The 27,571-nt window shown below is 36.4% G+C and overlaps 1 protein-coding gene and 1 pseudogene across 2 annotated transcripts; both read left to right on the forward strand.

The window, feature by feature from the left end:
- The first annotated feature begins 1,356 nt into the window (after positions 1-1,356).
- Positions 1,357-7,047, forward strand: LOC148855479 (putative disease resistance protein RGA3). The gene is made up of 4 exons (XM_088984913.1): positions 1,357-1,707; positions 4,687-5,355; positions 5,412-6,115; positions 6,789-7,047. Exons 1-4 carry the CDS (start codon positions 1,357-1,359, stop codon positions 7,045-7,047), a joined length of 1,983 nt encoding a protein of 660 aa, XP_088841039.1.
- A 12,120-nt stretch (positions 7,048-19,167) lies between these two features.
- Positions 19,168-27,385, forward strand: LOC148855480 (putative disease resistance protein RGA1; annotated as a pseudogene). The gene is made up of 2 exons (XR_016113224.1): positions 19,168-23,056; positions 23,836-27,385. The product of XR_016113224.1 is annotated as a putative disease resistance protein RGA1 (transcript).
- Positions 27,386-27,571: the final 186 nt, after the last annotated feature.

The raw sequence follows: 27,571 nt of genomic DNA on the forward strand, positions 1-27,571 counted from the left end.
GCTTTGGATTTTATGAATTCAAAGGCGTTAGCACCGATTGATTATCCTTTTAAGGAATCAAGAGATCACGCGAGAAGAACAGTTTTTATTGCTCCAAATTTGAATTTGTAAATCGTCAGGATCGATAATGTTTTAATAACATTTTTTATTGCTTTAATTTGGATTTAAATAAGTTACGAGAATCATTAGTTTATGGTTAGAGGGAGGTCATGGGTCGCTTTTGCTGCATTGACATTATAAATTACTTTTCTCAGTTAGCATGTAGATCGATCTCAAATGTCTATCCATTTAATAATCAAAACAAATTGTATTAATCATCCCTGGGGTTTTAAATATTAAGTTTATATAGTAATTTTTTTTTATCAAGGAACCTCACATGGCCGCGATTATAATCATATATTTGCTAAGTTATGAGGAGGACGGAGATCGAATCTATTTTCATATACACATCTTATCATACATTGGGAATATCTACATAATGTTATGATGTGAGACATTATGGATCGCACATGCAACAATTTCTGATCAGATTCTACAATAAAAATTGTCTGTCCATGTGACAGCACTCCAAATATTACACACAAGCGAATCATGTGCACTCCCTCCATATTACTTCCAATTCCTACTCAGGCTTTTAATGAACTTGAAAACACTGAAAAGTATAAAACCCAATTTAATATTCAATTCTTTTATTTCCGTTTCATGTTAGAAATTGCATTCCATTAATAATTAGATTCATGTTAATTTAATCAATCCACCCATGAATTTTGATAAATACCATCTGATTTATTAACATTTTATGATAATGGTTGCTTGATTGGTCACAAGTTTTTTTTTCTTTTCTTTTTCAGATATCGTGTGTTGCTGGTAGCATTGATAAATTCAATATTTATATTTATATAAATTTATTATATATGTATTAGTTAAAAAGTAATTATTTTTTCTACCTTTTTGTTTTTCATTTCAAGCAAAACCTAGATTTAATCTGAATCTGGTCTAGTGATCTGAGCCCAACATGAGATTACAGTGTTTAGGTGTAATCCAATCGTGTTTAGGTGTAGCGGGACGTTATCCGAATTCGACACGATTACCGTTACCGTTGGATTAGCATTTTTTTTTTATATCAGAAATTGATAAAATGTGTTCATTTCTATAAAGAAAATCTTCCAACTCTAATTAGTCCACCAAGGTTTAAGTTTTTCCAAATATTCAACGATCCGTTGCATTGTCTAGAGTTCAGCTATAAAAGAAAGAAAAGGCACAGCAGTTTGGAGCTTCTGTTGCTCTGTTTTGTTTAACTTCTCCCGAATCTCCCCTGATGTTCCTCCCTGCTCGCATCTTGATCGATCAGAAAATATGGCAGAATTACTGGTATCTGCTGCCTTGAAACAACTGACCTCCATGGGCGCTGAACAGCTCCGAGAGGATTGTAGACTGATTGCAGGTGTTGGGGACGAAGCACAGAAACTCTCTAACACATTTGAGACGATTCAGGCTTTGCTTGAGGATGCAGAGGAAAAGCAAGTCAATGACAAAGCTGTGAAAGATGCAGCTTATGACATGGCGAAAGAGAGAAGGAAGTGTCTAGTCGAAGCTCTCGAACGACCTTCAAACCTGAAGAAATTGAAAATAGGGTCTTACATTGGTAGCAAGTTCCCAAATTGGATGAACCCAATGCTGTTCCCTAATCTTGTCGATTTGGAGCTGGTTGGTTTTAAAAACTGGAAGCAATTTGCATCCTCATGCATGTGTCATCTAACACGCCCCCTTCAAGCGAACGGTCTAATAGAACATACAGCTTGAGCTTTGACTACTGAAAATGCGAACCACTCAAACATTTTCTACTTGATCTCCCGAGGACACAAACTGCACATCAATTCTTCTGCTAAGTACCAAATCCTGTAAGAAGTGGAAGCCAACTTCTACATGTCGTGTTTTGGCATGAAAGATAGGATTAGAAGCCAAAAAGGTTGTTCCAATGTTGCCACATCAAATTATTGGTGCTTGTGGCAATTTAATTCCCAGATCATCAAGAACAATTATGTGCCACACTTGCTTGTATGCGTCGGTTGGTTGTGTGGCCGAGGGGTCCTGGCAGTTAGCGAAGTAAGAACTTATACACTAAAAGTTGGAGCTTGGGGGGGGGGGGGGGGGACTTTGCACTTTATTCATTACTTGGTCACCAAGGAGTGCATTCATTGATAATACACTCGAAGATTCTCTGAGTTCCATGTCTGAGGGACTGGTCTTCCATTCAAATATTCAAGCCGAAATGTGTCGGGGCTAATGACTTGCTTGATTCTGTAGGGACTTTCCCAATTGGGGCCGAGTTTGCCAATACCAGGCTCAGTCACCATAACTTTTTTGAGGACAATGTCTCTTGAGGTGGTCCAGGGCGAGGAAGTTCCTGAGCCCAGTCCGAGGTCCGTTATGGCCGAGGGCTGGTAGGTCATACCTGTAGAGAGAGAAAGAGAGAGAACGTTAGAGGCTCTAAGTACTGGCCCAAGGCGGGGATTCCGACGGTCAAGTTAGTATGAGTGGGATGAGAGGTGGACGAGGCCTGAGGTTGGGATGCTCAAACGAGGCCACAAGGGAAGCAAGGAAGTCCTTAGCAGTAAAGAGTCTAGATGCTCACCTTGGGGTGTCACCCCTATTTATACTTGAAACCGCCTGGAGGTAAGAGGATGTGGATGGCCAAGATGTGGTCCGCCTCTGAGGGCACAGCCATTCGAGTACACCGCGTGCATTTGTGCTATTGGCCCTATGTCGCACATCGGCCTCTGCTCTACGCGCGCTCTCATTGGATCTACTCTACGCACCGCCTTCTGCCATGCGTGTGCGTGCCATTGGCCCAAGCTATAAGTACCTACATCGTTTATGATAATTTTTTTTGTAATTTTCATTTTATAGAAGTTTATCCCGTGGATATTTTTGTAAATTAATTTCTTCTACCATTCAATTTAATGGAAATGGATCGTTATAGAAATGTGAAAGTAAAGGGTCTTTCTCACAAAAGATCGAGTTTTAACTGAAACCGATGGGGGATAAATACATCCAATTATTAATTGGATACAAGTTGTAACGTCAAATCTATGACGAAGATGGTAGAATATGGAATCAGGGTCGAACTTTACGGGAGTTGTTCGAGAACCGAGCTTTATAAGAGTTATTGACAGCGCAATTAAAGGAATCAGAGTCCGCGTTAATTTTGTGTTTCTTCTGTGGGACTTTCCTTGTAGTTTTGTTTCTTTGCCATGAATGTTCGAGGTAGCGAGTGAGAATGAGAGGGAATTTTTTTGGAGAATGACAAATAACCCCAGGGGCAGAATTTGTAAGCTCAAAACACATTTGGGGTAGGTGTCAGCTCAGAATTGATGTCTATTCATGGGCAGGTATGGGTGCACAGAGTATGGTTTTTTGATCTTCTGAATGTTTATAATTTTGTAGTGAAAATCAGAAATCTGCATTAGGCCTATCCGTATTTTTTCTTTTTTTTTCTGATAGAAAATAAGACAGAAATTATGACTCCCAGCTATTATGACTCAAAGAGAAGAAAACAGGTTGTCCCCATGCGGAACAAAGTGTGTTAAAATATATAAAAAAAGGGGTTTTTACTATTCAGCCTATCCTATAAATCTTAATTACACCGTACAGTTGTGGCAGGTGTTTGATGCCAATGGATGGGCGGATATTAGTGTTACATGTGAACATGTTTAAAATTTTAAATTGTTATATATCTGCAATGGAATTCAGAATTCTGACCTAAACTAAAATCGCAGATCCTACTTGATACTTGGACTCTGTTTCTTGAATACTTGGATTTCCTCCCCCAATTCACCTCTGTTCTAACATCAAATCTGTGATAAGAGGATATAATGTGAAATCAAGTATCGAACTTTATGAGAGTTGTTACAGCCCTAATTAAAGGAATCGGTGTCCGCATTAATTTTGTCTCCCTTCTGTGGGACTTCCTTGCATTTTCGTTTCTTTGCCTTGGATGTTTGAGGTAGTGAGTGGGAACTGAGAGAACAGGGCAGGGGTTTGTCATTGCCTTGTAAAGATAGAACTATAGAGAGAGAGAGAAATTATGACCCCAATCTATAATATATACTTATCTAAAAGAATCTATATTATAGAACACAATACTTTCTGACTCCTTAGAATTCTGTAATTTCTTAGAATTCACCCTCAATCAAAACTTAAACATGGAGCCGACTTTTAAAATTCACCCACAATCAATTCAAAAATTCAGTTTCTTTTCTATTAGAAAATCGAATGTAATCACTCCTTATAAAAACATCCATATCTTCTAATGCAAGTAAAAGATACACAGAAACGCGTGTATCGATTTGGATAGTCCAGTTTCAAGGATCATCAATTGAGGGATGGCTCTCGTTGGTATAGTGTTAACTGGTTTGTTTCAGCATTCACATAAAATCAATTCCCACACCCATTGATTTGGCCAAAAAAGGGATTTTATTAATGGGGTGTGTGTGAAAGGGAAAAAAATTCAAGGATTAATTTAGGTGGTCCTCACACGGAACAGGGTGGTTAAAACACATCAAATAGAAAATCGTAGATCTCACTTCTTGTGCATTGGAACACGGTCTTGCCTTACTTGTGCCATCGATCTACTAAGTAAAGTAAACAAGTATGGTAGAATTGCTGGTCTCTATTGTTTTGAAGCAATTGGGATCAATGACCTTGGATCAGTTCCAACGAGAGTTTACACTGCTTTGGAACTTCAAAGAAGACGCTCAACAGCTGTCCAATACATTCACCAAAATCCAGACTATTTTGGAGGACGCCGAGGAGATGCAAGTGACCAACAAATCAGTGAAGGCTTGGTTACAGGATCTCAAGGACCTGGCTTATGACACAGACGACCTATTGGACAAATGGATCACTAAGGCCCTTGTATCACAGGTGAGGAACGGAGGTGGCAGCGTTTTCTTTAGCCAGATGAAGAAGGTATGTCAGACCTACTTGACCCCTCCTTGCTTTTGTTTCAACCCAGTACCTTTGCGCTATAACATGGGTTATAGAATGAAGAAGATAAGGGAATGGCTTGACAAAATTGCTATTGACAAAGAGAGAAAACAGCTTACAGAAACTACTACAACTAGGAGGAGAATAGACGAGAACCCAAAACGATCTAGAACAAGCTCTCAAGTAGATGCATCAAAAATTGTTGGTCGAGATGTGGAGAAGAAAGAAATAATTAGTAAGTTAGTAAGAGAGAGCAATCAACAACTGGAAATAGGCCCTCATCATACAATCCCCATCATCTCTATTTTTGGTATTGGGGGCTCTGGCAAGACAACCCTTGCACAGATAATCTACAATGACGATAAGGTCATAACTCATTTCCAATGAGGATTTGGGTATGTGTGTCCCATCCTTTTGACTAGGACAAAATCGCCAAATCAATAGTTAAAGTTGTAGACGAAAATGCCAGTTTTAGAGATGGTATTGAATGGCAAGAATTGCATCAACAGTTGACAAACTCCTTAAAGGGGAAGCTTTATTTGCTTGTTCTGGATGATGTGTGGACTAACAAAGAAACAGACTGGAATGATTTGAAGATTTCCTTCAATCATGGTTCACAAGGAAGTAGAATTGTGGTCACTACACGAAAGGAGAGTGTTGCAAAGATGAGGGGCATGACATACAGTCATCCTCTTGGTATGCTCTCTGATGAAAACTGTTGGTGGTTGTTGAGTCATATAGCTTTAGATGGGAGGACAGAAGAAGATTGTGCAAAACTGGAAGAGGTAGGCAAAAAAATTGCAAAGAAGTGCCAAGGTTTACCCCTTTTTGCAAAGACCATAGGTGGTCTACTCCGCAACAAAAAGCCACTTGAACAAGAGTGGGAAAGTGTATTAGAAAGCTGTATGTGGGATTTACCAGAAGTTAAACAAAATATTTTTAATGGTGCTGTGTTACTAAGCTATTACGACTTGCCTCCCCACTTGAAACGATGCTTTTCATTCTGTGCTATCTTTCTAGAAGATTATAAGATCAAGAAGGATACACTCATCAAGTTGTGGATGGCACAAGGCTTCCTTAGTAGTACTAGTACTACTGGAAAAGCACCAGAGTTGATAGGTGATGAGTATTTTGAAGAATTGGCCATGCGTGCATTTTTTTCAAGATTTCAAAAGAGATGATGATGGCAATAACATAATATGGTGCAAGATGCATGATGTTGTGCATTAGTTTGCATAATTTCTCACAAAAGATGAAAGTTATGCAATAACAATGGAGATCAACCATGGCGATGGTCAAAACTTCAACTTTCACAAAGCCCGTCACTTGAGATTACAATTGGCATTGGATCATCGGTCTACAAAGCCTATTCCTTCAGTCATATATGAAGCAAAGAAACTAAGAACACTATTATTATCCTCTTCAAAGGTGGAAATATCCATGTCTAACTTATTCCATTGTTTGACTTGTCTAAGGGCATTGCATCTGGGAACAGAGAACATTAAAGAATTACCAATGGAAGTGGAAAAATTGATGCATCTAAGATACCTAGATTTGTCTGATCAAAGTGAACTGAAGGAACTGCCATAAACTATATGTGATTTATACAATTTGCAAACTTTGGACCTCTATCATTGTGTAAAACTACAAAAGCTACCCCAAGGGATCAGACAATTGACTCAACTGGGACATCTTGGAATTAAAAAAACTCCTCAACTAAAATACTTACCACAAGGAATTGGGAGATTAAGCTCCCTGCATACATTATGCAAGTTTATTGTTGGCAATAATTGTTTTAGTGGAGTAGGAATGGGATGTGAAATTGAGGAATTGAAAGATCTCAACAACCTCCAAGGGTCGCTGCATATAGAAGACTTGGGAAAAGTAGCAAACAAGAATGAGGCTAGCATGGCCAATTTGAAGAAGCAACATCTCCGTCATCTAGAGTTATGGTTTGGTGGAGGTTATTACAAGGAAGACGATATGGTGAAGGAGTATGGAGGGTGTACTCGAAGCTCTCAAACCACCATCATACTTGGAGACATTGAGAATATGTGAATACATTGGAACTAAGTTACCAAATTGGATGAACCAAGTATTGTTGTCTAATCTAGTCATTTTGTGCCTAAATAATTTTCAAAATTGTAAGCAATTGCCATCTTTCTTTGGGGAAACTACCATCCCTTAAAGAGATTGAAATAGGTGGTTGGAAAGAGGTTATATACATGAATTTTGAATTTTTTGGACTCAATAATACTGGTGTGGCTGTCACTTGCACTGCAAGCGATGATGGAGAGAAGAAGGTATTGTTCCCCAAGTTGGAAAAGATCTCAATCTATGACATGCCAAGCCTAGAAGAATGGAATTTGGGAATACAAGAGGAAAGCGGAGAGACTAATATTACCTTTATGCCATGTCTTCATACTTTGCATCTCCACTATTGCTCCCCCATGAATGCATTGGTTCACAACTCGACTGTTCCACCACTAAGGGAATTAGTTATAAAGAATTGTCCTAAATTGGCATCATCTTCATTATCCCTTCCACAAGACCTTGAAGAGTTGAGGATAGAGGAGAAAATAGGGGACATTCGCATTTTAGAATCATTACCACCAATTAACAATATCAAGTCATTGACTCTTAATGGTGGTTATGTCTCATATGTTAGGTCACTCCCTAAAGGTTTAAATAATCCCACAATGCTCCAAACATTAGAAATTGAATTTTGGGGATACATCACATCTCTACTTGAGGATCTACAACATCTCACCACACTACAAAAATTGAGCATCAATAGCTGTCCCAATTTGGAGAAACATTGCCAAAAGGAGGTAGGAGAAGAGTGGAAGATATCCCACATCCCCAATATTAAAATCAATGGTAGAAAGATCCAATAAATTATGATGGAGCAAAGTCTATTCTATGCAGATTGCGCATAGAAAGGTAACTGAAATCCCCCCCCCATTCAATTCCCTTTCCATTTACTCAGTGTTTTCATCACACTTCATAGAATAAATATACAAAAATACTAAGAAACTCAAGTCACATACAGTCACTATGCACCCAGAAATGACATGATTTTATTTTATTCCCCTTCCCCTTCCCGTCAATAGCCAGAGCATCTCAAAATTCCTAAATTGTACTCTTTCGAACTCAAAGCTGCATTAAAGTTTCAAATTAATCAATAGATTGCAACTACATCTCAACCACATTTCCCTAGTTGTGCTGGTTTTAAAAACATGTTTCTCTCTAGTGGTTTGATATTATGTAACATGAAGCTTATAATATTTAGATATAGTTTCCAAACAAATTGATATTAATTAATATTTTTTATTTTTATTTTTTTATTTATACATTGTACCCAAATCCATGAAATGTGACTATGTAAAGGGGATTTAAAGAAGTACTTGTATGAGAGTCTATATGAGATATTGGGGTGTATGTCATACACAGATGTCTTTGTTTTACAAATCATCTAGTTGTTGGTTTTGAAAATAAGGTTACTTTTCTAAATCAAACTATAAATATGTTCTTTTTTTTTTTTGAAAAAACATATGTTAAAGAACACCTTATTGTTTTGATGTTTATATGGCATTTTCAAATACAAGGAAAAAAAATATTCATGTTAGGATAGAACCGCCTAAATAGCTGAAAGATGCAACCTTAGACTAGACTAATGAAATCCACTCTCCCTTGTTGTGCAAATTAGAAGTTGTGACATAAATTTGATTCACTTGTTACAATACTCACTTCCAAATCTCAACACAATCATAATTAACATTTTCTCTTCCTTCTCTATGTGGTGGAGCTAATGGGTTCATTGTGTTAAAGGATTTCTTTGGGCTTGAGAAGAATGAATCTAAAGACCAATCTGCTAGACTTTTCAGCTTGCATGCTTTGGTTCATCTGAAAGTCTCAAAACGATGTTGTATTTAATAATGGTTGTCCTAAGCTATGTTCAATTATTTTTAATACTAATAGGTATTGGGTAAAGACGAAAAGAAAAGATCCATCAACTTCGAACAATTCTTGGTAGAGTGACAAGAGTTGATGAAAAGAATTTTTTGGAATCTAAGGCTGGGGATGTTCAAGCTTGATTTAGATGTGGGATTTTTGAAAGAGGGTTGTGGTTCTTTGATTTGGTTTTGAGGGACTGGAGTGGTGGCAATCAAGAAAGTTTCTTTTATGCATGAAGCAGTGGCAATCAAGAAAGGTACAAAGTTGATGAAAATCCTTAACATCTCCTTGGTAATGGTGGAAAGTTGTAATTAGTCTCTTTGTCTCATGCCCATCTTCAAAGCTTGATTGCAAGCCTAAAACATGGTTTGAGCTTCAGGACATTCTACGTAGGTGTAATAACTTGCAAGTTCATTTTGCTTTCATTGATCGTCAAGCTAATTAATGAAGCTGCCTATATGGCAAGCAAGAAAATATTATATTTTGCTTGTTCCTTTTTTATCCTTGATAAGGCACTAGATTGTTAGGTTCTTGCTAATGAGTCCTTGGCTAGCCATGGTTTGGTGTCAAACTATTGTCGAGTGAAGTGACCTCTTATTAGACAATGTATGCCCTTAGCTTCAATCAGATTTATGTACACTAACTTATATGTATTAATAATATTAGTACACCATTGTTTTATGTTTCAAATTGGTGTGTTTCTATGAATTACTTTTTAAACTGGATGCTTATGAGATTTCTATTAGTTTAGAAAGTTCTCAACCATTCGATAAATTTAAAAAGTATATCCTAACAAGGTTGGCACTGATGTGCTGGCAAGTAGAGCAACTTGTCTGGTCTACTAGGATTATACCCCAAATACAATCAATGGATGTTTTTAAGAAACACTGAACTTGGACTTGACCTTTGTTAAATATGCTAATGTTTATGTAATATGTGTCATAGGGGCACTATAGTCTTTTTACATTCTTTTTATTGTTAAGTTATGTGGCCTTGATATAAATAGAAGAGTTGGTCACCAACACATCTTATGACTCTTTAACCATTGTTTCTCTCTTCCGTCCTCTTCTTTTTCTCATGTTCTTATTTTTAATCAAGAAAACATGGTATCAGAGCAAATATTGTGGGCCTAAAGACAAATCAATCTAGTTTTTCTACTTATTTCTTGTTGATTTCTAGTTCGATCACAAGAAAACTACATCAAACTAATCTAAGAACAGTCCTACATACTCTCTTCCCTCTATTTCTTGGCCATGTGCCAAGACAAGTCCTTTTATTTGTAACGATTGCATGCTGAGTTTTTTGTTGCTTCCCATTGGTAAGGAAAGCCTTCATGTGGGATAAAACAACATTTGAAATCTGGGAACAAGCAAAATCCACGTATCCAGAACAGAAGCATTATGTAAAAATTTATCAACTGCAAGCTACATCTTCAACATCTAAATAGGGGGAAAGAAGTCTCTTAGTATACTATTCTAATCTAAATTCAATTTAGGAGTTAAATCATTATCAGGGTATGGAATGGAAATATGACGCAAATGCCAAAGCCTATAAATTGTTAGTTTCCCAACAATAAATGATTGCTTTCCTTTTAGTGTTGAATCCTATGTGTGGATCTTATTAAAGGTGCAAATCATATCTTAGGAAGTAAAGATCTCCCTTCTAGAGGTGTAAATCGGGGTTAGGCTGCCCGCGGCCCGGCACAGCTCAGCTCAGTATGGCATGATGGCCCATAGGCTGTGCTAGGCCCAGCATGAAGGTCTGTGCCATGCCGGGCCAAGGGTTCGAGGTCCATGGGTCGGCACGACATGGCACGAATGTTCATGTCGTGCCAACACGGCCCAGCCCACAACAAGGCTCGTCATGGGCCAACATTGCATGGCCCACAGGGCCTGTAGTGGGCCAAACGCGACTCGTCTAAAATATAGTCGTTGCCCCCCCCCCCCAGCAGTCATAAACAACCATATTAGGGGGTATTCATGTATTTTGCTTATGGGGGAGAAAAAATGACATAAGTGCACATCAACAACTATATAACAACCAACTTAGGGGGGCTTTTATGTAAAGTTATAAATAACTTTACAATGACCAAAATACCCCTCCCAACAACTAAATAACAACTAGTTTTTTTGGTATTTTGGGCAATTGGATTATGCTCAATTCCTATAAATAGCCCTATCCTCCACCAATCTCATCACACCAATTCAACAATTGTCTTAATCTCTTCTCTCTCTCTCTCTCTTTCATATTCATACATTCTCAATTCTCTACAATCTGAGTAATTCTAATTAGTTGAGTATCTAATTCTCCATTCTCCAATTCTCAAGTCTCAAATTTATTGAAGTTTCAACTTTCAACAAGAATAAGGCTTGCTCAACCAGCTCAAGTATCTCAATTTTGGAGGCTTAGACGTTGAAAGGCTTCAACTATTGAAATCAAGTTGGGACTTTGAATCAACAATCTGGGTAAGTTGAATTAGATTTATTTTTATCTTTTTAGAATTAAGAAAAATGGTTGTCTCTTCCGAAAACCAATTCCCCAACATGTTCACCATTGATGATATTCAATCACATCATGATAGTATTAGCACTAATGCAATCGATATCGATGGAAGTGGAACTTTCACCCTCGGTACTGATACTAGGGAAAAAAGGAAGGCCTCTAAATTGAGTAGCCCAGTTTGGAAAATTTTCAAAGTAGAGGATATTGAAGGGAAGGGGAAAATGGTAATTTGCCAAAAATGTAAGAAAGATTTTAGTTATTGTAGCAAGGGTGGTACAGGTCATTTGAGCAGACATCTACTCACACATGAGAAGGAAGAAGATGAAGGGAGAGAAACAACTCAAACACAAATTGGGAGGGCAGTAGTTTTGGTACTTTTAAATATTCACAAGAAAAAATGATACAGGAATTATCTAAGTATATTGCACATGTAGAACAACCATTTATATTAGCTAAAGATCCAAAACTTGAAAAATCGTTGTGTAATTCTGTAAACCCACAATATAAAAAAGTTTCTAGAAATACTATTAGGTCGGTTGCTTTAAAAAATTTTTATTCATATAAACAAAATTTAATTTCTTTATTATCAAATCTTAATTCTAAAATTGCAATTACTTCGGATGTTTGGACTTCTGAATTTAATATAAGTTATATTTGTGTTACCGACCATTTCATTGATGAAAATTGGCTTTTGAATAAAACAATGTTAGGTTTTAATAGGCTTGAAGGGCTACATGCTGGCCTAGCTATTGCTAAAGTATTATAAATACTTTGCATGCTTATGGAAAATAAATTATTTTCTATTAGTTTTGATAATGCCAGCAATAATGATTATTCAACAAATATTTTAAAATCTCAATTAAGACCATGTTTAAAAGGTAAATTATTTCATATTAGATGTGCATATCACATCTTAAATTTATGTACTCAAGATGCCTTAATACTATTTCTACTCATATTTCTAAAATTAGAAATTATATTATATATATTAAAATATAAACATTTTATATTAAATGTAAAATATAGGTGGAATTCTACATATGCTATGTTAGAAAGTTGTATTTCTCATAAACAAATTGTTACTGATTTTTATAATTCAAAAATGGCAAATGATATGATAGTTGAAAAAGATCGGGAAATGACAGTTTGTATAAGAGATTTACCTTATCAATTAATGGCAATTAGTGATTTTTTTTTGCAAAATATAGAAATAATCCACAATTTCAATGTATTGTTGAAATAATGGAAAATAAATTTTAAAAATATTAGGAGAATGTTTCTCCCCTTTATTGTTTAGCTACAATATTAGACCCTAGGATTAGGAAAGATGGTTTACATATTCTACTTGAATCATATTGTGAAAATATGAATATTGATATAGGAAATAAAAAAGAAGAAATTAATAATTTGTTATTTGAAATGTACAATTTATATGAATCTTATGTTGTAGGAAATATTCCTATAACTTGTACAATATCTTCTACTTCTGATCTTGAGCCCACTAGTAGAAGAGAAAAACTTTTTTATTTAATAAGTAGAAAGCAGAAATCTGCTACTTTTATAACAAGTTCATTTGCTGAACATAATTTTTATTTACAAATAAATTTTTCTAATTTAAGTGAGGGAACAAATAATTTTGATATTTTAACTTGGTGGAATGAACATTCAAAAAATTATCCAGTTCTCGCCGCCATGGCACGTAATCTACTAATCTCTCTGGTGTCTATAGTTTCATCGGAGTTTTGTTTTAGTACAGGTACCAGGGTGTTGGACAACAAGAGAAGTTGCATGAACGATGAAAACATAGAGATGTGTTTTTCTTCAAGGATTGGTTAGATGCAGAAGATAGATTACAAGACAAAGGAGGGCATGATACATAACTGGATATTTCACCCACAATTTTCAAGGTGTCTATGCAATTCTGGGCAACACTAGGGCATCTAGGTGATAAAAAAATTATAATATAAAGATCTGACTTTTGGCTAGTTTCCTAGTTTTATATACCATTCTGCATGTATGTTAATTGAAAAAATAGCAATTCTCTTTATTAAAAACATTAAATTTCCTCTAAAAATGTGGTAAATCATCACATCTAAAAGATAAAAATCTTTTACATATATTAATTTCATTATTTTCAAAAATAATACTACTATAATAAATATTTAATAGAGAAAATTCATATTAATTAGCAACTAAAGATGGTTATCAACTTTATATGATAAATATTCAAGATGGAAAGTAAAATAGAAAAAAAAAAGGATGGAGTTTTTGTTTTATTTAATTAGAGAGAGAGAAAATAGAAAAGATAGCTTTATTATTCTATTCTTTCTTTCCTCTTTCTTTTCTTTCTTTCTTTCTTTCTTTCTTTCTTCTTCTCTTCTCAAAACCCTTTGATCTTTTAAATTTCAATAGTAAAACACTCAAACAAAGTATAATTGATATATATATATATATATAGCATGTAATAAAATGTATTAACACATACATTAATAAGATACAACAATATAAATGATATTATAAAAGGCGCCTACCTTGTCATTTTTGTCGCCTAGAAGGGTGCCTAGTTGCTAAAAGTCAAGGCGTTTGGGTGAGGCGCCCAGCCAAGGGCACCTAATTGCCTAGGCGACACCTTGACAACTATGATTTCACTTAAAGCAAATGATGAAAGTCATGATTCATGAAGTTGACTACTTGTATAGAATTTTTTTTCGAATTATTGTAAATTTTATTTAATTTATTTGATTTTTATTTTTTTAACAATATAATTTTATATTTTCAATTTGTAACTATATTGTATTTTTTATATTTTATTAATTCATTCCATTTTCATATTTCATTCATCCAAGTATCCAATGGTCCAATCATTGTATTTGTAATTTGTATCGTTCAAATTTAAATAAAATAAAATTCCTATTTTTCTTCCAATTTGTTATTCCGTCATTATTATTTCAATTTGGTTAAGTTTTTTTTTTCCTTTATGTGTTAGATAACATAGATTTCTCATTTCATAATTTTTTAAATAGTTCCCAATTTCCAATGTTCAAAGGAAAGTTAAATATTTTAGTTTTACACTTTTACTTAGAAAATGAATCAAAATTTTCAAAAACAAAAAAGGCAAAAAAGCACAGTCTAGCCCGGTTTGGCCCAGCCCTACACGACTTATATCCTAACCCGACCCAGGCCCGTAGCACGGCATAAGCCTGGACTGTGGGCCATGCCGAGTTGACCTTCAAAAATTTCACTAGGGAGGGCGACATAGCCCATGGGCCTACACCTCTACTCCCTTCAATCCAAGAAGTATATATTTAGTGCAATTTAGAAAGAATAGAAGAAATGTGATGAATAATTCTAAGAGGGAGCTTGTTGCCTTAATAGCTATAGGAGTAAATACAAATGGTGGAGAGAGAAAAGCCTCAATTGTCATAGTTGGACTAACTTTGGTGGACACTGGGAGCTCAATGTTTGCTAGTATGTCCAACGGTCAAAATGTATAATGACCGTGAACCATTAATTCACTACAAGTTCTCTTGGAATGGGGCAAAATCTTCCCTTGTCACCTCATTATATCATACTTCTTCAATATGTGTTTACCTATGTTGAATTTTAGAATTTTGAAAAGTTGAGGTGCAAATTATTTACTTTTTCTTTTTTTTTCTTTTTCAAAGGCTCAAAATTTGATTGTTTTGCGTGTTTTTGGTATTACCATAAGTTGTTTAATTATCTTAGTATGCTACGGTATTTGAGTTTTTCTAAAATTTTTAGACTATCGTGGAGTTTCTTTTGGTGTGTTTAATTTTACCAATCTATCTGGAACATTGTTAGTAAATATTCTCTTACCCCCTCTCTCTTGTTCCTCTTCTAGATTATTTGTCTCTTTGTCCTTTACCCTCTCTTCTGTTTCTTTCTAATTTCTTCGTCATTCTTTGGTGGACAACAAGTTGCCTACCTACTTATCCATCCCTATTCTTCATCCCTATTTACCCAAAGCCCCTTGTGTTGAAGTGTTTTAATCATAGACATAGCGTCTACATCTGTTTAGTTTAGGGGCTGAATTCATTAGATGTACTAGTGAGCTTCTAATCCAATTGAAATGGGCTTAGAATAGGCCCAACACTTAAACACAACTAGACTTTGGTTTCAGTCATTCTATTAGCTCAAAGCTAATAAATTAATATGAAAAATAAGCCCATTAGGCTTCTGGCCAAAGGGTATTTTTCTCCTAACCTCTCAGCCCATAATATTTTTACACAGTTCATAGGTAATGATTTCTTACTTGGCTAAAAAATGCAATGCCACACTCTATAGTCAGATGAATCCTGAGACTAAAACCTTTTTCAAAATTTTTCAAAAAATAAACTACTTATAAATATATTTTGCAAATAAATTTCAAAACACATTGAAATCAATTGTTGACAACTAATTCTTGAGACAAATTGCTATACCAAATTGACAATGCATCGGTATCAATCCTGACATGATAAACTCCCCAAGTTTATTAAACAACTAAGAATATTTTAAACTAGCATAAATCTCATAAATGTTTAGTTTAAGAGTTAATACATAGAAATATGTCTAAATACACATGAAATAATAATGATCTGATTTCATTTAATAAACAAAAGTTAGAATTCTATCAATTGATTGAAGTTGAGGGCATGCATTGTATAACAAAGAGATTCCTATTTTATTTAAGAAACTCATTTCAAAACCCCTATTTTACTCAAACAAGTTCACATCAAGACCTTTCTTATGTTTTTTTATGTAGCAAACTCTAATGTTAATTTCTAATTATTCTATGCAATCAATAGATAAATGATGTGGTTAGTCTTCAGTATTCCATTATGATTAGCCACAAATTCATAAACTTGTTGGTGAACTTTCAATGGTTGACATTCAAGGTATGTTTGGTTCTGTGGGCATTTTTTGAAAAAGCATTGGCATGTCTGTGCCATTGGGTATGGGTGTTTATTAAGGGTTGAACCACTATTTGGTTCAAAGAAACATAATTGCCTCGAATTTTGTGTCTAGAGCCGATACGGGAAGCAACAAATTCTTACTTCCTCCAATGGCCTGGCATTTCTTGAAACGCAGATCCTATGTGGCATCAACGTGGAAGCTGATGTGGTGGCCATCTAATGCATTGCAAACCATCAAAAATCACAATAAAACCAAATCCAGTCCAGAAACCCTAACCGTTCAATCACTTGTGATACTTCCTCCATCGGCTCAGTGATACATTCACCAGCCGTCGACCTCTCCTATTCTGCCACGCCATTGCCGCAAGGTACATTCGCCAAGGGAGCAACTTTCTAGGTTGCAATTCTTTCAGGTTTCAACAGTCGGATTGGTGTCATTTGTCAGATGGGACAATGCCCATGATTGGTGGGGTATGCTTGTTTACTTTTAAGTGGATGGCTCGTGAACGTGTTCTTTTTTGGGAGGACAAGTCCAGTTTTCACCATATCATCCTAATCCTAAAGATAAAAAACCGTTGGATTGAAATTTTTAATTCTTGGGATGATATAGGTTGAGCTAAAAAATATTCCATCATAATGGTGCGTGTACAAAAATTTAATTAGTAGAATCTAAAATTGGATTATTGAGTTTGGAGGGCCAATTTCTCAACTTTCAAATTCAATTATTTAGGTTCATTTTGTAGTGAAGTAGAATCTAAAATTTAATTAGTAGAATTAAAATTTTAATTCATTCTTTTTTGATTGATTTTGAAATTGTGAGGGAAGTTGAGAGAGAAATTATTTTGAGGTTACATAACAAACTTCTAGAAAACTTATGGTGTTTGTCTACATAAAATTTTATTCTTGGAATACTAAAAATAGTAAAATATAAACTATTCTATTTCTATTTATTGCAAAAAAAAAGTCTTGTTTTCTGATTCAATTTGTATGTATTTACAAAGTACATATTTGTATCAAGCTAAATGGGCTTTCCTTTGACTGTTTAAATTTCCTCCAAAAGGATTACTAATGTTGGAACTTGAATAAAGGAACCAAGCAATGGAATTATTGATACTTTAATTCAATTGTAAATAAACCAACCCAAGGTCAATGTTCAATTGTAAGTAATTTGCATACTATTGGATATCAATTTTACACTTTCAGGACATATATGAGTGATTTTGACCATTAGATTTGATTTTCATAGAATATCTACCATTGGATCTCAAATTCAGATATTATTGGCAAGCATAAGTAATTTGGACTGATACATCGATTTAATGGTACTCAAGTATCAAGAAATGTTTCTTGAAATGCCCACTAAACAGACAAAGCTCAAGAAACGTTTATTAATGGTGATATAGAAAGTAACTTTATGGGGTGTTTTTTTGAAATTCCCTTAAAATGTCTCACAATAAAAGGGAAAAAACATTTAAATAAACATTTATTTGATAAACGCCCCCTTAAGAAACTGCCACGGAACCAAACATGTATGCAAGATTCATTTACATTTGTTTATAGAAATTTAACTGTTTCGACTCATTGTTTGGCCATGTCTTGTTTACATTTGTCTCATATTGGGGAGTGATCTACTTTACCTTTGCTACGGCAGTTTCGTGTACCCCTAAGTTAAGGTCTAATTGTAAATGATTATACTTTGTTAAGTTCTAGTTTGTAAGTTGGACATTAAATCCAGCTATCAACAATGGTCTTTGTTTAACAATGTATGCCCTTAGTATCTAATATCTATTGTATACTCTATTTTATCATGAATAAATAGTATTTCATAGTTTAGTTACTTAGATATGTTTTTGTGTATAACCCTTGTTCTATATAGACCTGAGGTATCTTCTTCAATATACAAACCAAACATGTTCTTAGTCAGTGAACTGTTAGGGTTAGACCCTAGCCCTAGGAAGGCATAGAGGCGTTATAGAAACACTGAAATGAACCATTTCTAGATAACCCTTGGACTTTATGATTAGTAGGGAACTGTATTGTTGCATGTAATCCCTAGACCTAATATTGGAATTTTACTAGATCCTAGAATTGTGTGCCCTTAATATGCCAACTAGTAGTAAGACCCTTTTTAGGCCAATACCTAGGTATGATGCAGCAGTAATGAATTAATCAAGTGAGTCGCCAATGTGAAGGGATCTATTACTTTCTCAAACAAAGAGAATATCCTAGTAGATGTCCTCTTTAATGAGAAGCTTGAAATTGATCCCTATCGTTTTAATGTTGTTTGGAATAGTTTTGCAAGCTAATATTATTTAGGTAAATAATTTATTTGAAAAAATATAATTTGTAAATATTTTCCTAGGATTTTCATCTTGGTATGGGACATGTTACTATGTTACTATGTGTAAGTTTTATAGAATCATCATCATCATTATCTATGCCTTATCCCAATTAGACGGGGTCAACTACATGAATCCTATTTTATCAATCTGTTAAAATCATATCCATTGTTATTAGTGCTTAAATCATTTCTTACTATTTTTGTCTATGTCCTTTTTAGTCTACCCCTAGCTCTTCTAACTCTATTTATTTGTAGCAAATCACTTCTTCTAACTAGAGCTTCTGGTGGTTTTCTATTCACACGACCAAACCAAGTTCAGATATGCTAACCACATCACTTGCTTACCATATTCGCCTAACCACACATTGGGAATATCTCTTTTACTTTATATCACTAATATTCCTAATGTTAGCAGGATGAACATGGTGAACAATGTGTTGTTGTCAACAAATTTGGATTCGACCAAACCATCTTAGTCTACTTTTTTTTATTTTGTCACCTATTGGAATTACTCCAAGCTTGGTATAAATACCCATTTTACCCCTATATTAAATTACATTTTTGTCCCTGATTTTAATTAACTACTCTTGGACACACCCCATCTGTCGAAAGAGAAGAGGGAGGAGCGCCTTCTATCCACAGCGGTTGCTGCGAGTGGAGGACAGCTTTCCAACATTTCATGACTTCCCTATGGGCGCCATTTAATGGCTTCCCTGTACCATCAGCAGCACCGCTTTCTACCATTTCATTCCCACCTCTTGTTCTTCTTCCAGTGAAATTAAAGACAACTCAGTGATGTGAACCCCTGTGATCGTTGTGCTGGAAACGACAGAAACAGGACCTTGTCTTTAACAGAAGATCTAATCCTAACATCTCCGGCAACAGTGGCAACCACCGGCGAAGAACAGCGGCAGATCTGCCCTTCTCCAGCAATAGTAGCAACCACCGGCGAAGCTGCCCTTTTCTTTCCTGTGCGTTTTGGCCAGACCAAGCGGCAGATCGAGCAACGGCGGATCTCCCCTGTTTGTCTTGCTGAAGCTCTCTGAAAGCCAGCAGATCCACCACTGCTCTTCATAGCAGCAACCATCGGCGGAGAACATCAGAGGATCTGCCCTTTTCTTTTTCTTCCTATGCGTTATGGCCAAACCAAGCGGAAGATTGAGCAGCAGCAGATCTCCCCTGTTTATCTTGCTGAAGCTCTCCGAAAGCCGACAGATCCGCCACTACTCTGCACAGCGGCAACCACCGGTGGAGAACAGTGGCGGATCTGCCCTTCTCTTTTTTTCCTGTGTGTTTTGGCCAGACCAAGCGGCGGATCTCCCCTGTTCGTCTTACTGAAGCTCTTCGAAAGCCGACAGATCCTCCACTGCTCTTCGTCACTTGGCCCGACCAAAACACACAGCAAAGCAACGGCGGAGCTTAATGGCCTTTTCATAAATGTGCGTTGGCTTTTGTCATTTCTTGGTTTCTGATTTTAGAGATGGAGATCCATCATCTAATGGGTTCCACTTTTTCTTCAGCTTTACATTTTAAGCTGCAAAAAAATTAGCATGCTTGCAAAGCTTCTCTGTTCTCTTGCTCGAAGACAACTGAATCAAATCCTTGCAATCGTGATAAAAAACCCTAAACCCCATAAACTAAATCCCCTACTAAGAGCACTCCCCCTCTCCATCTCGTCTCGTCTGTACAGAATCTTTCTTTTTTTTGTGTGATCAACTCCCCCTCTTCCTCTTGTCTCGTCTGTACTGAAGCTTTCATTGTTGCTTAGGTGGTGCCCAGTCGGTGCTCTGGCAGACATGGGAGAGGGATAATAAGCTTCGGAAGTCAGGATTAATGACTATGGGAGGAAGATGATCTGGTTTTGATAGAGACCGGGAAGGAGGAGGAGGAAGGGTGTGCCCGGTCTGGAGGAAGAGAATAAGGGTAGAATTGGGTTTAAAAAAATTAAACATGTGACGTCACGTGTTCATGGGTTTTAACGGAATATTAACGGAGGTTAAAGGTAAAGGTAGATTTAGTCAATTGTCAAAAATAATAAGAGGAGCGGAGCATTAGTCAAATTTTAAACAGTAATGATATACTAGCTCAACTAGCTAATGGGGAGGGGTCCGTCTTTTTCTCAAAAGAAACCGAAGGGGAAAAGGGCACTATTGGTATCCTATGAAACTATAGGCAAGAGAGGAGAGAGAATGAGGACATATACCTCTGTCTCTATAAGGAGAAAACAACGGTTAGGCCCGTGACTATGAAAAATTGCTGACAAACGAACAAATGGACGGCATTGACCTTTCTTTCTCTATTTGGTGTTGCTCTTTCTCTGTTCACAGAATCATAGTTCGTTGTTCACTGTCAGAGGTTGGCAGTCGGTCTTTCTTTCTTTGTTTTCCCATTCCCATGTTTCAGACTTTGCCCTTTAATGATAAGAAAAAAGGGCAAGCAAATGTAAAATGGCATTTCGGTAGGGTTTTGAATGAAACCTTGCCGAGATGATCATTTTAGACATATTTTGAATAAATGTTAGGAAAATTCTAGATCGGTATTCTATATTTTATGCTGAATGTCAATTTAGTGTTCTAACTTTAAAATGTGACAATAATTTAATATCTGAAGTTTCATTTTGCACCAATCTAGCATCTACTGTAGTTATGTATATCACTTGACCTCATTTAAGAATTTTAAAAATATCAAAATTATCCTTAAAAAATATAGATAAACTGGGTTATTTTTCTTTAGGTAATTAAAATGCCCTCGAATTAATTAAAAGCTCTAGATCTCGAATTAATTAATAGATCTCGAATTAATTAAAAGCTCTAGATCTCTTTCTTTGGCTCATAGATTCCCAGCGATGGAGCAGAAGTAACTATTAAAACTGTTCATAACTGCTACTGATGTTGGCTGAAGAAACAGGATTTGTGATGAATGTTGGCTCATTGTCTCCGAGCATGAGGACGACAACCCTATACTCGGTGTTAGGCGGTGGGCTGGTGGTCTTTGTTGTTTTCTCCTCAGTTTCATCTCCATTCCTGTCTACACCCTCAACTTCTTCTGGTGTTTCTAAATAACAACGAGATGTACCTACTGATCCAAATGTTCTACTTCCCGCTTCAACTCTAATAATGTTCCCAGTCCTACCTGTGGTCAAAACAAATGAAGGTAGCTGAATGTGATAAGGTCATCTGATGTTTCTTCAGAGCGAATTCCTCCTCCATAACTAGAAAAGAAGTAGACTTCACCACTGTGATCAGGTCTCTCTCTCTCTATTTCTCTTATCTTATCTTGGGGCTCTTCTCTCTCTCTGTAGCTTTGCAAAGGTACAGGCATATGAGTTTCACGGTCTCATTCTTATAGAGGAGGAGGAGTTTCATAGTGGCATAGCGGCCATGTTGAATCTCATCGCTTTGGCATTACTGATCTTGGTTTCCTATGACATTCGTCTAACTGATGCAGCGTGGAAGCACTAAACCGGGCTGGCTATGCAAGCACTGTGCGAACACCTGCTTCGTAGCGAAGCTATACGTGAATCTCTTAAAGGAGAGAGAAAAGTTGGCAAAAACTGAATTGTGTTTATTAGCTTTGAAATAACAATATTTATAATACATCTGGAAATTGTAGAATAACTTGGAAAGAAAATTTGTAGTTGATCTAAACATTTTGTAGCTAGTATTGAACTCTTCTTGATGTTGCCTTGCTTGGATCGAAATCTTCTTTGACTTGATCTCCACCGTCCGATCTTCCTAGATCTTATCCATGCATGGGTTATCCTAATTTTGGTATGAATCTTGGATTATCTTGAACTCTTGGTTTCTTATATTATCTTAGATTCTTGAATTCTTGAGTGATCTTGAATTCTTGAATGATCTTGGACTCTTGAATTCTTGCTTCCTATGAACTGTGGCCCATATGGTGAGATGGGTCTCCATAATGAGATGGGCCTCTATCACTAACACTGTATCCGTGGCAAATGATTGTTGTTTATATGTAATGTTGATTGTTAGGGCACAAGTCCAAACCATGGTAGCCAGCTCTATGGTTAGTTATGGTGTTTAGTTCTGTTTCTTAGCTCAGTTTTTCTTTGGTTTTTTCTTATGTGTCTTTGATGAATTCATCTGTGTTTCTGGTGTGTTTGTCTTTTGTTCTGGTTTTTAATGAAGCATTTGGGTTATGTCCTAACTTGAACTCGACAATGCAGCAAAAGACAATTCTATTAGCTCTGTTTTGATTTTTTGTCTTCAGATAATGGTGGGAAACAATGGCGGTGTTCAACTAAGGAAATGATCAATAGTGGCGGTGAACAATAAAAAAGTAGATGAAATTTAAGGGGCATTTGTGTCTTTTCCTATAACATTTAACAGTGAGTTAACACCTAATACTAGATTGTTGCAAAACGAAAATTCGAATACTAGATTGTTGCATTTTAAAGTTTGGGTACTAAATTGGCACTCAACCTAAATTACAAGGTACCTATTAGAAAATTTCCCTAAATATTACATGTATCTAAATAATTGAATAAATTATTATTATTATTAATTATAATTATTATTATTTAGTAGTATATGTAACATAATTATATATATAATTTTTTAAAACATTTTGTTTTTCATTTCAAACAAGATTTTGATTAAAACTGAATGCGATCCAAGTCTGATATCAGATTTCGGATTGGATTAGGGTCTTTAGTAAACGAATCAGACCCATCTGAATCCGACCCAACAACCAAGTATCAACTGGATCGGGATATGCTCCTCACACATGGGCGCTTCACAGGCACATCCACCGTGTGAGGAACAGATCCGGTCCCGTATTGGAAACCAGTATCACATGCTTACCTGAACTCCGTTCCAAATTCCAAAGACTCTATCATTAAACAATTCTTTTTTACTCTTTTTAAAAGACTTTATCTATCAAAAATGAATTTTAGACTTATGGTTTTGGAGTTATTATGGATGTCCCACGCGGAACACGACGGCGTGTTGAATTCTCAGCGTCCGTCCGTGTTGACGTCCCTTTTACACTCCCATTTGTTGTGCCGACTCACCAAGGTCTAATTTTCTTCCATTCACAAGTTCGGACCTTCTGCTCTGTTAAACTTCTCCCTTAACGTTCTTCCTTGTTCACATCTTGATCGATCAGAAAGCATGGCTGAATTCCTGGTCTCTACTGCCTTGGATCAATTGGCCTTCATGGGCCTTGAACAGCTCCGAGAAGAGTGCAGACTGATTTCAAGTGTTGGAGATGAAGTAAATAGACTGTCTAACACATTTCGGACAATTCAGGCTGTGATTGAGGATGCAGAGGAAAAGCAAGTCAGCAACCAAGCTGTGAAAGAATGGTTAGTAAATATCAAAGATGCAACTTATGACATTGATGACCTGCTGGACGAGTGGAATACCAAACATCAGATATCACGATTGAATAAGAGATATGATAATGCTTCTTGCATTAGCTTGATGAAGAAGGTAAGCAACACTTACCTGTTCCCTCCTTTCTTTTGTTTCAATCCCATACATTTGCGCCATAACATGGGTATTAAGATGAAGAAGATCAGGAAAAGACTTGCTACAATTGCAACTGACAGAGTTAATTACCAGCTTACTTAAACTGCTACTAGTAATAGGAGGAGAATAAACGAGATTGTAGGGCGAGCTAGATCAACAAGTTCTCAAGTAGATGTATCAGAAATAGTTGGTCGTGATGTAGAGAAGGAAGAGATAATAAGTAAGTTGGTGAGTAATCAGAGCAGTCGACAACATGAAATAGGCCTTCATCCAGTCCCCGTCATCTCTATTTATGGTATGGGGGGCTCAGGCAAGACAACCCTTGCAAAGCTAATCTACAACGATCATAAAATCACAACTCATTTCCAAGTGAGAATTTGGGTATGTGTCTCTGAGCCTTTCGATAAGGCCAAGATTGCCAAAACAATAGTTGAAGCTGTAGAAGGAAATATCAATTTCAGAGGTGATACTGAATGGCAAGTGTTGCACCAGAAACTCACAAACTCCTTACAGGGAAAGCTTTATCTACTTGTTCTGGATGACGTGTGGTCTGACAAAGAATCAGAATGGGAGGACTTGAAAATTTCCCTGAATCAAGGTTCACTAGGAAGTAGAATTGTGGTCACCACACGAAAGCAGAATGTTGCAGAGATGAGGGGCACAACATACAGTCATCGTCTTGGTATGCTATCAGACGAAAACTGCTGGATGTTGTTGAGTCGTATAGCTTTTGATGGGAGGACAGAAGAAGAATGTGCAAAACTGGAAGAGGTAGGCAAGAAAATTGCAAAGAAATGTCAAGGCTTACCTCTTTCTGCAAAGACTTTAGGTGGTCTTTTCCGCAACAAAAAGCCATTTGAACACGAGTGGAAACATGTGTTAGAAAGTAATACATGGGAATTACTAGAAGCTAAACAAGATGATTTTAATGGAGCTGTATTACTGAGCTATTACGACTTGCCTCCCCACTTAAAACGATGCTTTGCATTTTGTGCTGTGTTTCCTAAAGATTATGTGATGGAAAAGGATACCCTCATCAAGTTGTGGATGGCACAAGGATTCCTCAAGAGTACTAATACCAGTCATCATCATATGGGAAGAACACCAGAGTTGTTAGGTGAAGACTATTTTGATGAGCTGGCCAATCGTGCATTTTTTCAGGATTTTGTGAGAGATGAAAATGGCAACATAGAACAGTGCAAGATGCATGATATTGTGCATGCTTTTGCACAGTTTCTCACAAAAGATGAATGCTATGCAATAGAAATGGAGATCAATGATAACATTAATGCACAAGACTTGTTCAACTTTAACAAAGCTCGTCATCTAAGCTTAAAATTGGCATCATATCCCGAGTCTACAAAGCCTGCTCATCCTCTAGTGATTTGCAAAGCAGAGAAACTACGAACACTATCTTTGTCCCCTTTTCGTGTTGAAATATCATTACCCGATTTATTCCATCATTTGACTTGCCTAAGGGCACTAAGACTGGAAATAGGGGACATTAAGGAAATACCATGGGAGGTGGGAATGTTGATGCATCTAAGATTCCTAGATTTGTCTAATCAGCTAGAATTAAAAGAATTGCCAGAAACCATTTGTGATGTATACAATTTGCAGAGTCTAAATCTTGATCACTGTCAACAATTGAAGAAATTGCCCAAAGGGATTGGAAAATTGACACAAATGAGATATCTTGGAATTGAAGATACTACTAATCTAAAACACTTACCACAAGGTATTGGGAGATTGTGCTCATTGCATACATTATCCAAGTTTGTTGTAAGTGATGAGGGCTCTGATGGTGGATGTAAAATTGAAGAATTGAATGACCTCAACAACCTCAAAGGGAACTTAGAAATAAAAGAGCTGGGCAAAGTATCAAACAAGAATGAGGCTAGCATGGCCGATTTGAAGAAGAAGCAACATTTCTGTCATTTATGGCTATCCTTCAATGAAGATAGTTATAAAGATGATGACACAGTGGAGAGAATGGAGGGTGTACTCGAAGCTCTGGAACCACCTCAGTGCTTGGAGACATTGGGAATATATGGATACATTGGTAGTAAGTTACCAAACTGGATGAATCACTTGCGTTGCCTAATCTTGTCTGTCTACAGCTTTTTAATTTTAAAAATTGTAAGAAATTGCCACCTTCTCTGGGAAAACTGCCATCCCTTAAAGAGATTGCATTGCGGAAATGGAATGAGGTTAAGTGCATGAATCTGGAATTCTTTGGATTGATCAATACTAATAATACAGGTCGAACTGCCACTTATGCGAGTGAAGGAAATGATGAAGAGAAGAATAAAATGTTATTGTTCCCCAAGTTGGATTATATCTCAATCTCAGATATGCCAAGCTTAGAGGAATGGAGCCTTAGAATACAAGAGGAAGGTGGAGAGACGACTACTACTACTACTACCGCCATTACCTTTATGCCATGTCTTCGTACCTTGAAATTTCGATATTGCTCTTCGTTGAAAGCATTGGTTCACATGTCAGCTGCAGCACCACTAAGGGCATTAGTTATAGAAAACTGTCCACAACTAGCATCCTCATCTTCATCATGCCTTCCAGAAGACCTTGAGGAGTTGGAGATAGAGGAGAAAACAGGGGACATCCATATTTTAGAATCATTACAACCAATTAACAGCATCAAGTTGTTGACTCTTTCTGGTTCTGGTGGATCGCGTGCTGGGTCACTTCCCAGAGGATTGAAAAATCTGGCAGTGCTCCGAACATTAAAAGTCAGATCGTGGAAATTCATAGCTTCTCTGCCTGAACCTGAAGAACTACAACATCTCACCATGATACAAGAATTGAGCATCTGGCACTGTCCAGCTTTGAAGAAAAGTTGCCAAAAGGAGATAGGAGAGGAGTGAAACAAGATATCCCACATCCCCAATATTATAATGGACGACACGAAGATCCAGTAAAGTCATGGTTCTATTCTTCTATTATTCTATGAAGAGTGCAGACAAAAAGGTAATGGAATTTCTCATTTTCAATCTTCTATCCATTTATTCTATGCATGTTTTTACATTCCACTTGAGAAAATAAAATGTACAGTAATTTTACACTACCAAATTCAACTCACTCAATCACACATGATTCCCAATGTGTAGCTGTGATGTGATCAGTAGATCTAGACTCATTTGATGGGGCAATCATAATTTTTTTCCGTCCAAAATATTTGCCAGGTGTATTTAATTTACATTTTTATATATATGATCTAATGATCCATGCCTTTTTTATTGAAGCTGCAATATTCTGTCCATAATTAATAAGTCTTTTGATGATAACCTGGATTCAAATCCATTCCTAAAGCACCTAATAGCGATGAATCTTAACGCCCTAAAATTAATGAA

The sequence above is a fragment of the Nelumbo lutea genome, chromosome 4, assembly GCF_056320005.1.
Source record: "Nelumbo lutea isolate HS-2025 chromosome 4, American lotus-T2T, whole genome shotgun sequence".
Lineage (NCBI taxonomy): Eukaryota > Viridiplantae > Streptophyta > Magnoliopsida > Proteales > Nelumbonaceae > Nelumbo > Nelumbo lutea.

What these genes read in the sequence shown, in the direction of transcription:
- LOC148855479 (XM_088984913.1), top strand. Translation starts at nt 1,357, where the DNA reads ATGGCAGAATTACTGGTATCTGCTGCCTTGAAACAACTGACCTCCATG. An exon ending in TAATCTACAATGACGATAAG is followed by an intron (nt 5,356 to 5,411) that starts GTCATAACTCAT and finishes CCTTTTGACTAG; the next exon opens with GACAAAATCGCCAAATCAAT. An exon ending in CCAGAGTTGATAGGTGATGA is followed by an intron (nt 6,116 to 6,788) that starts GTATTTTGAAGA and finishes TAATTGTTTTAG; the next exon opens with TGGAGTAGGAATGGGATGTG.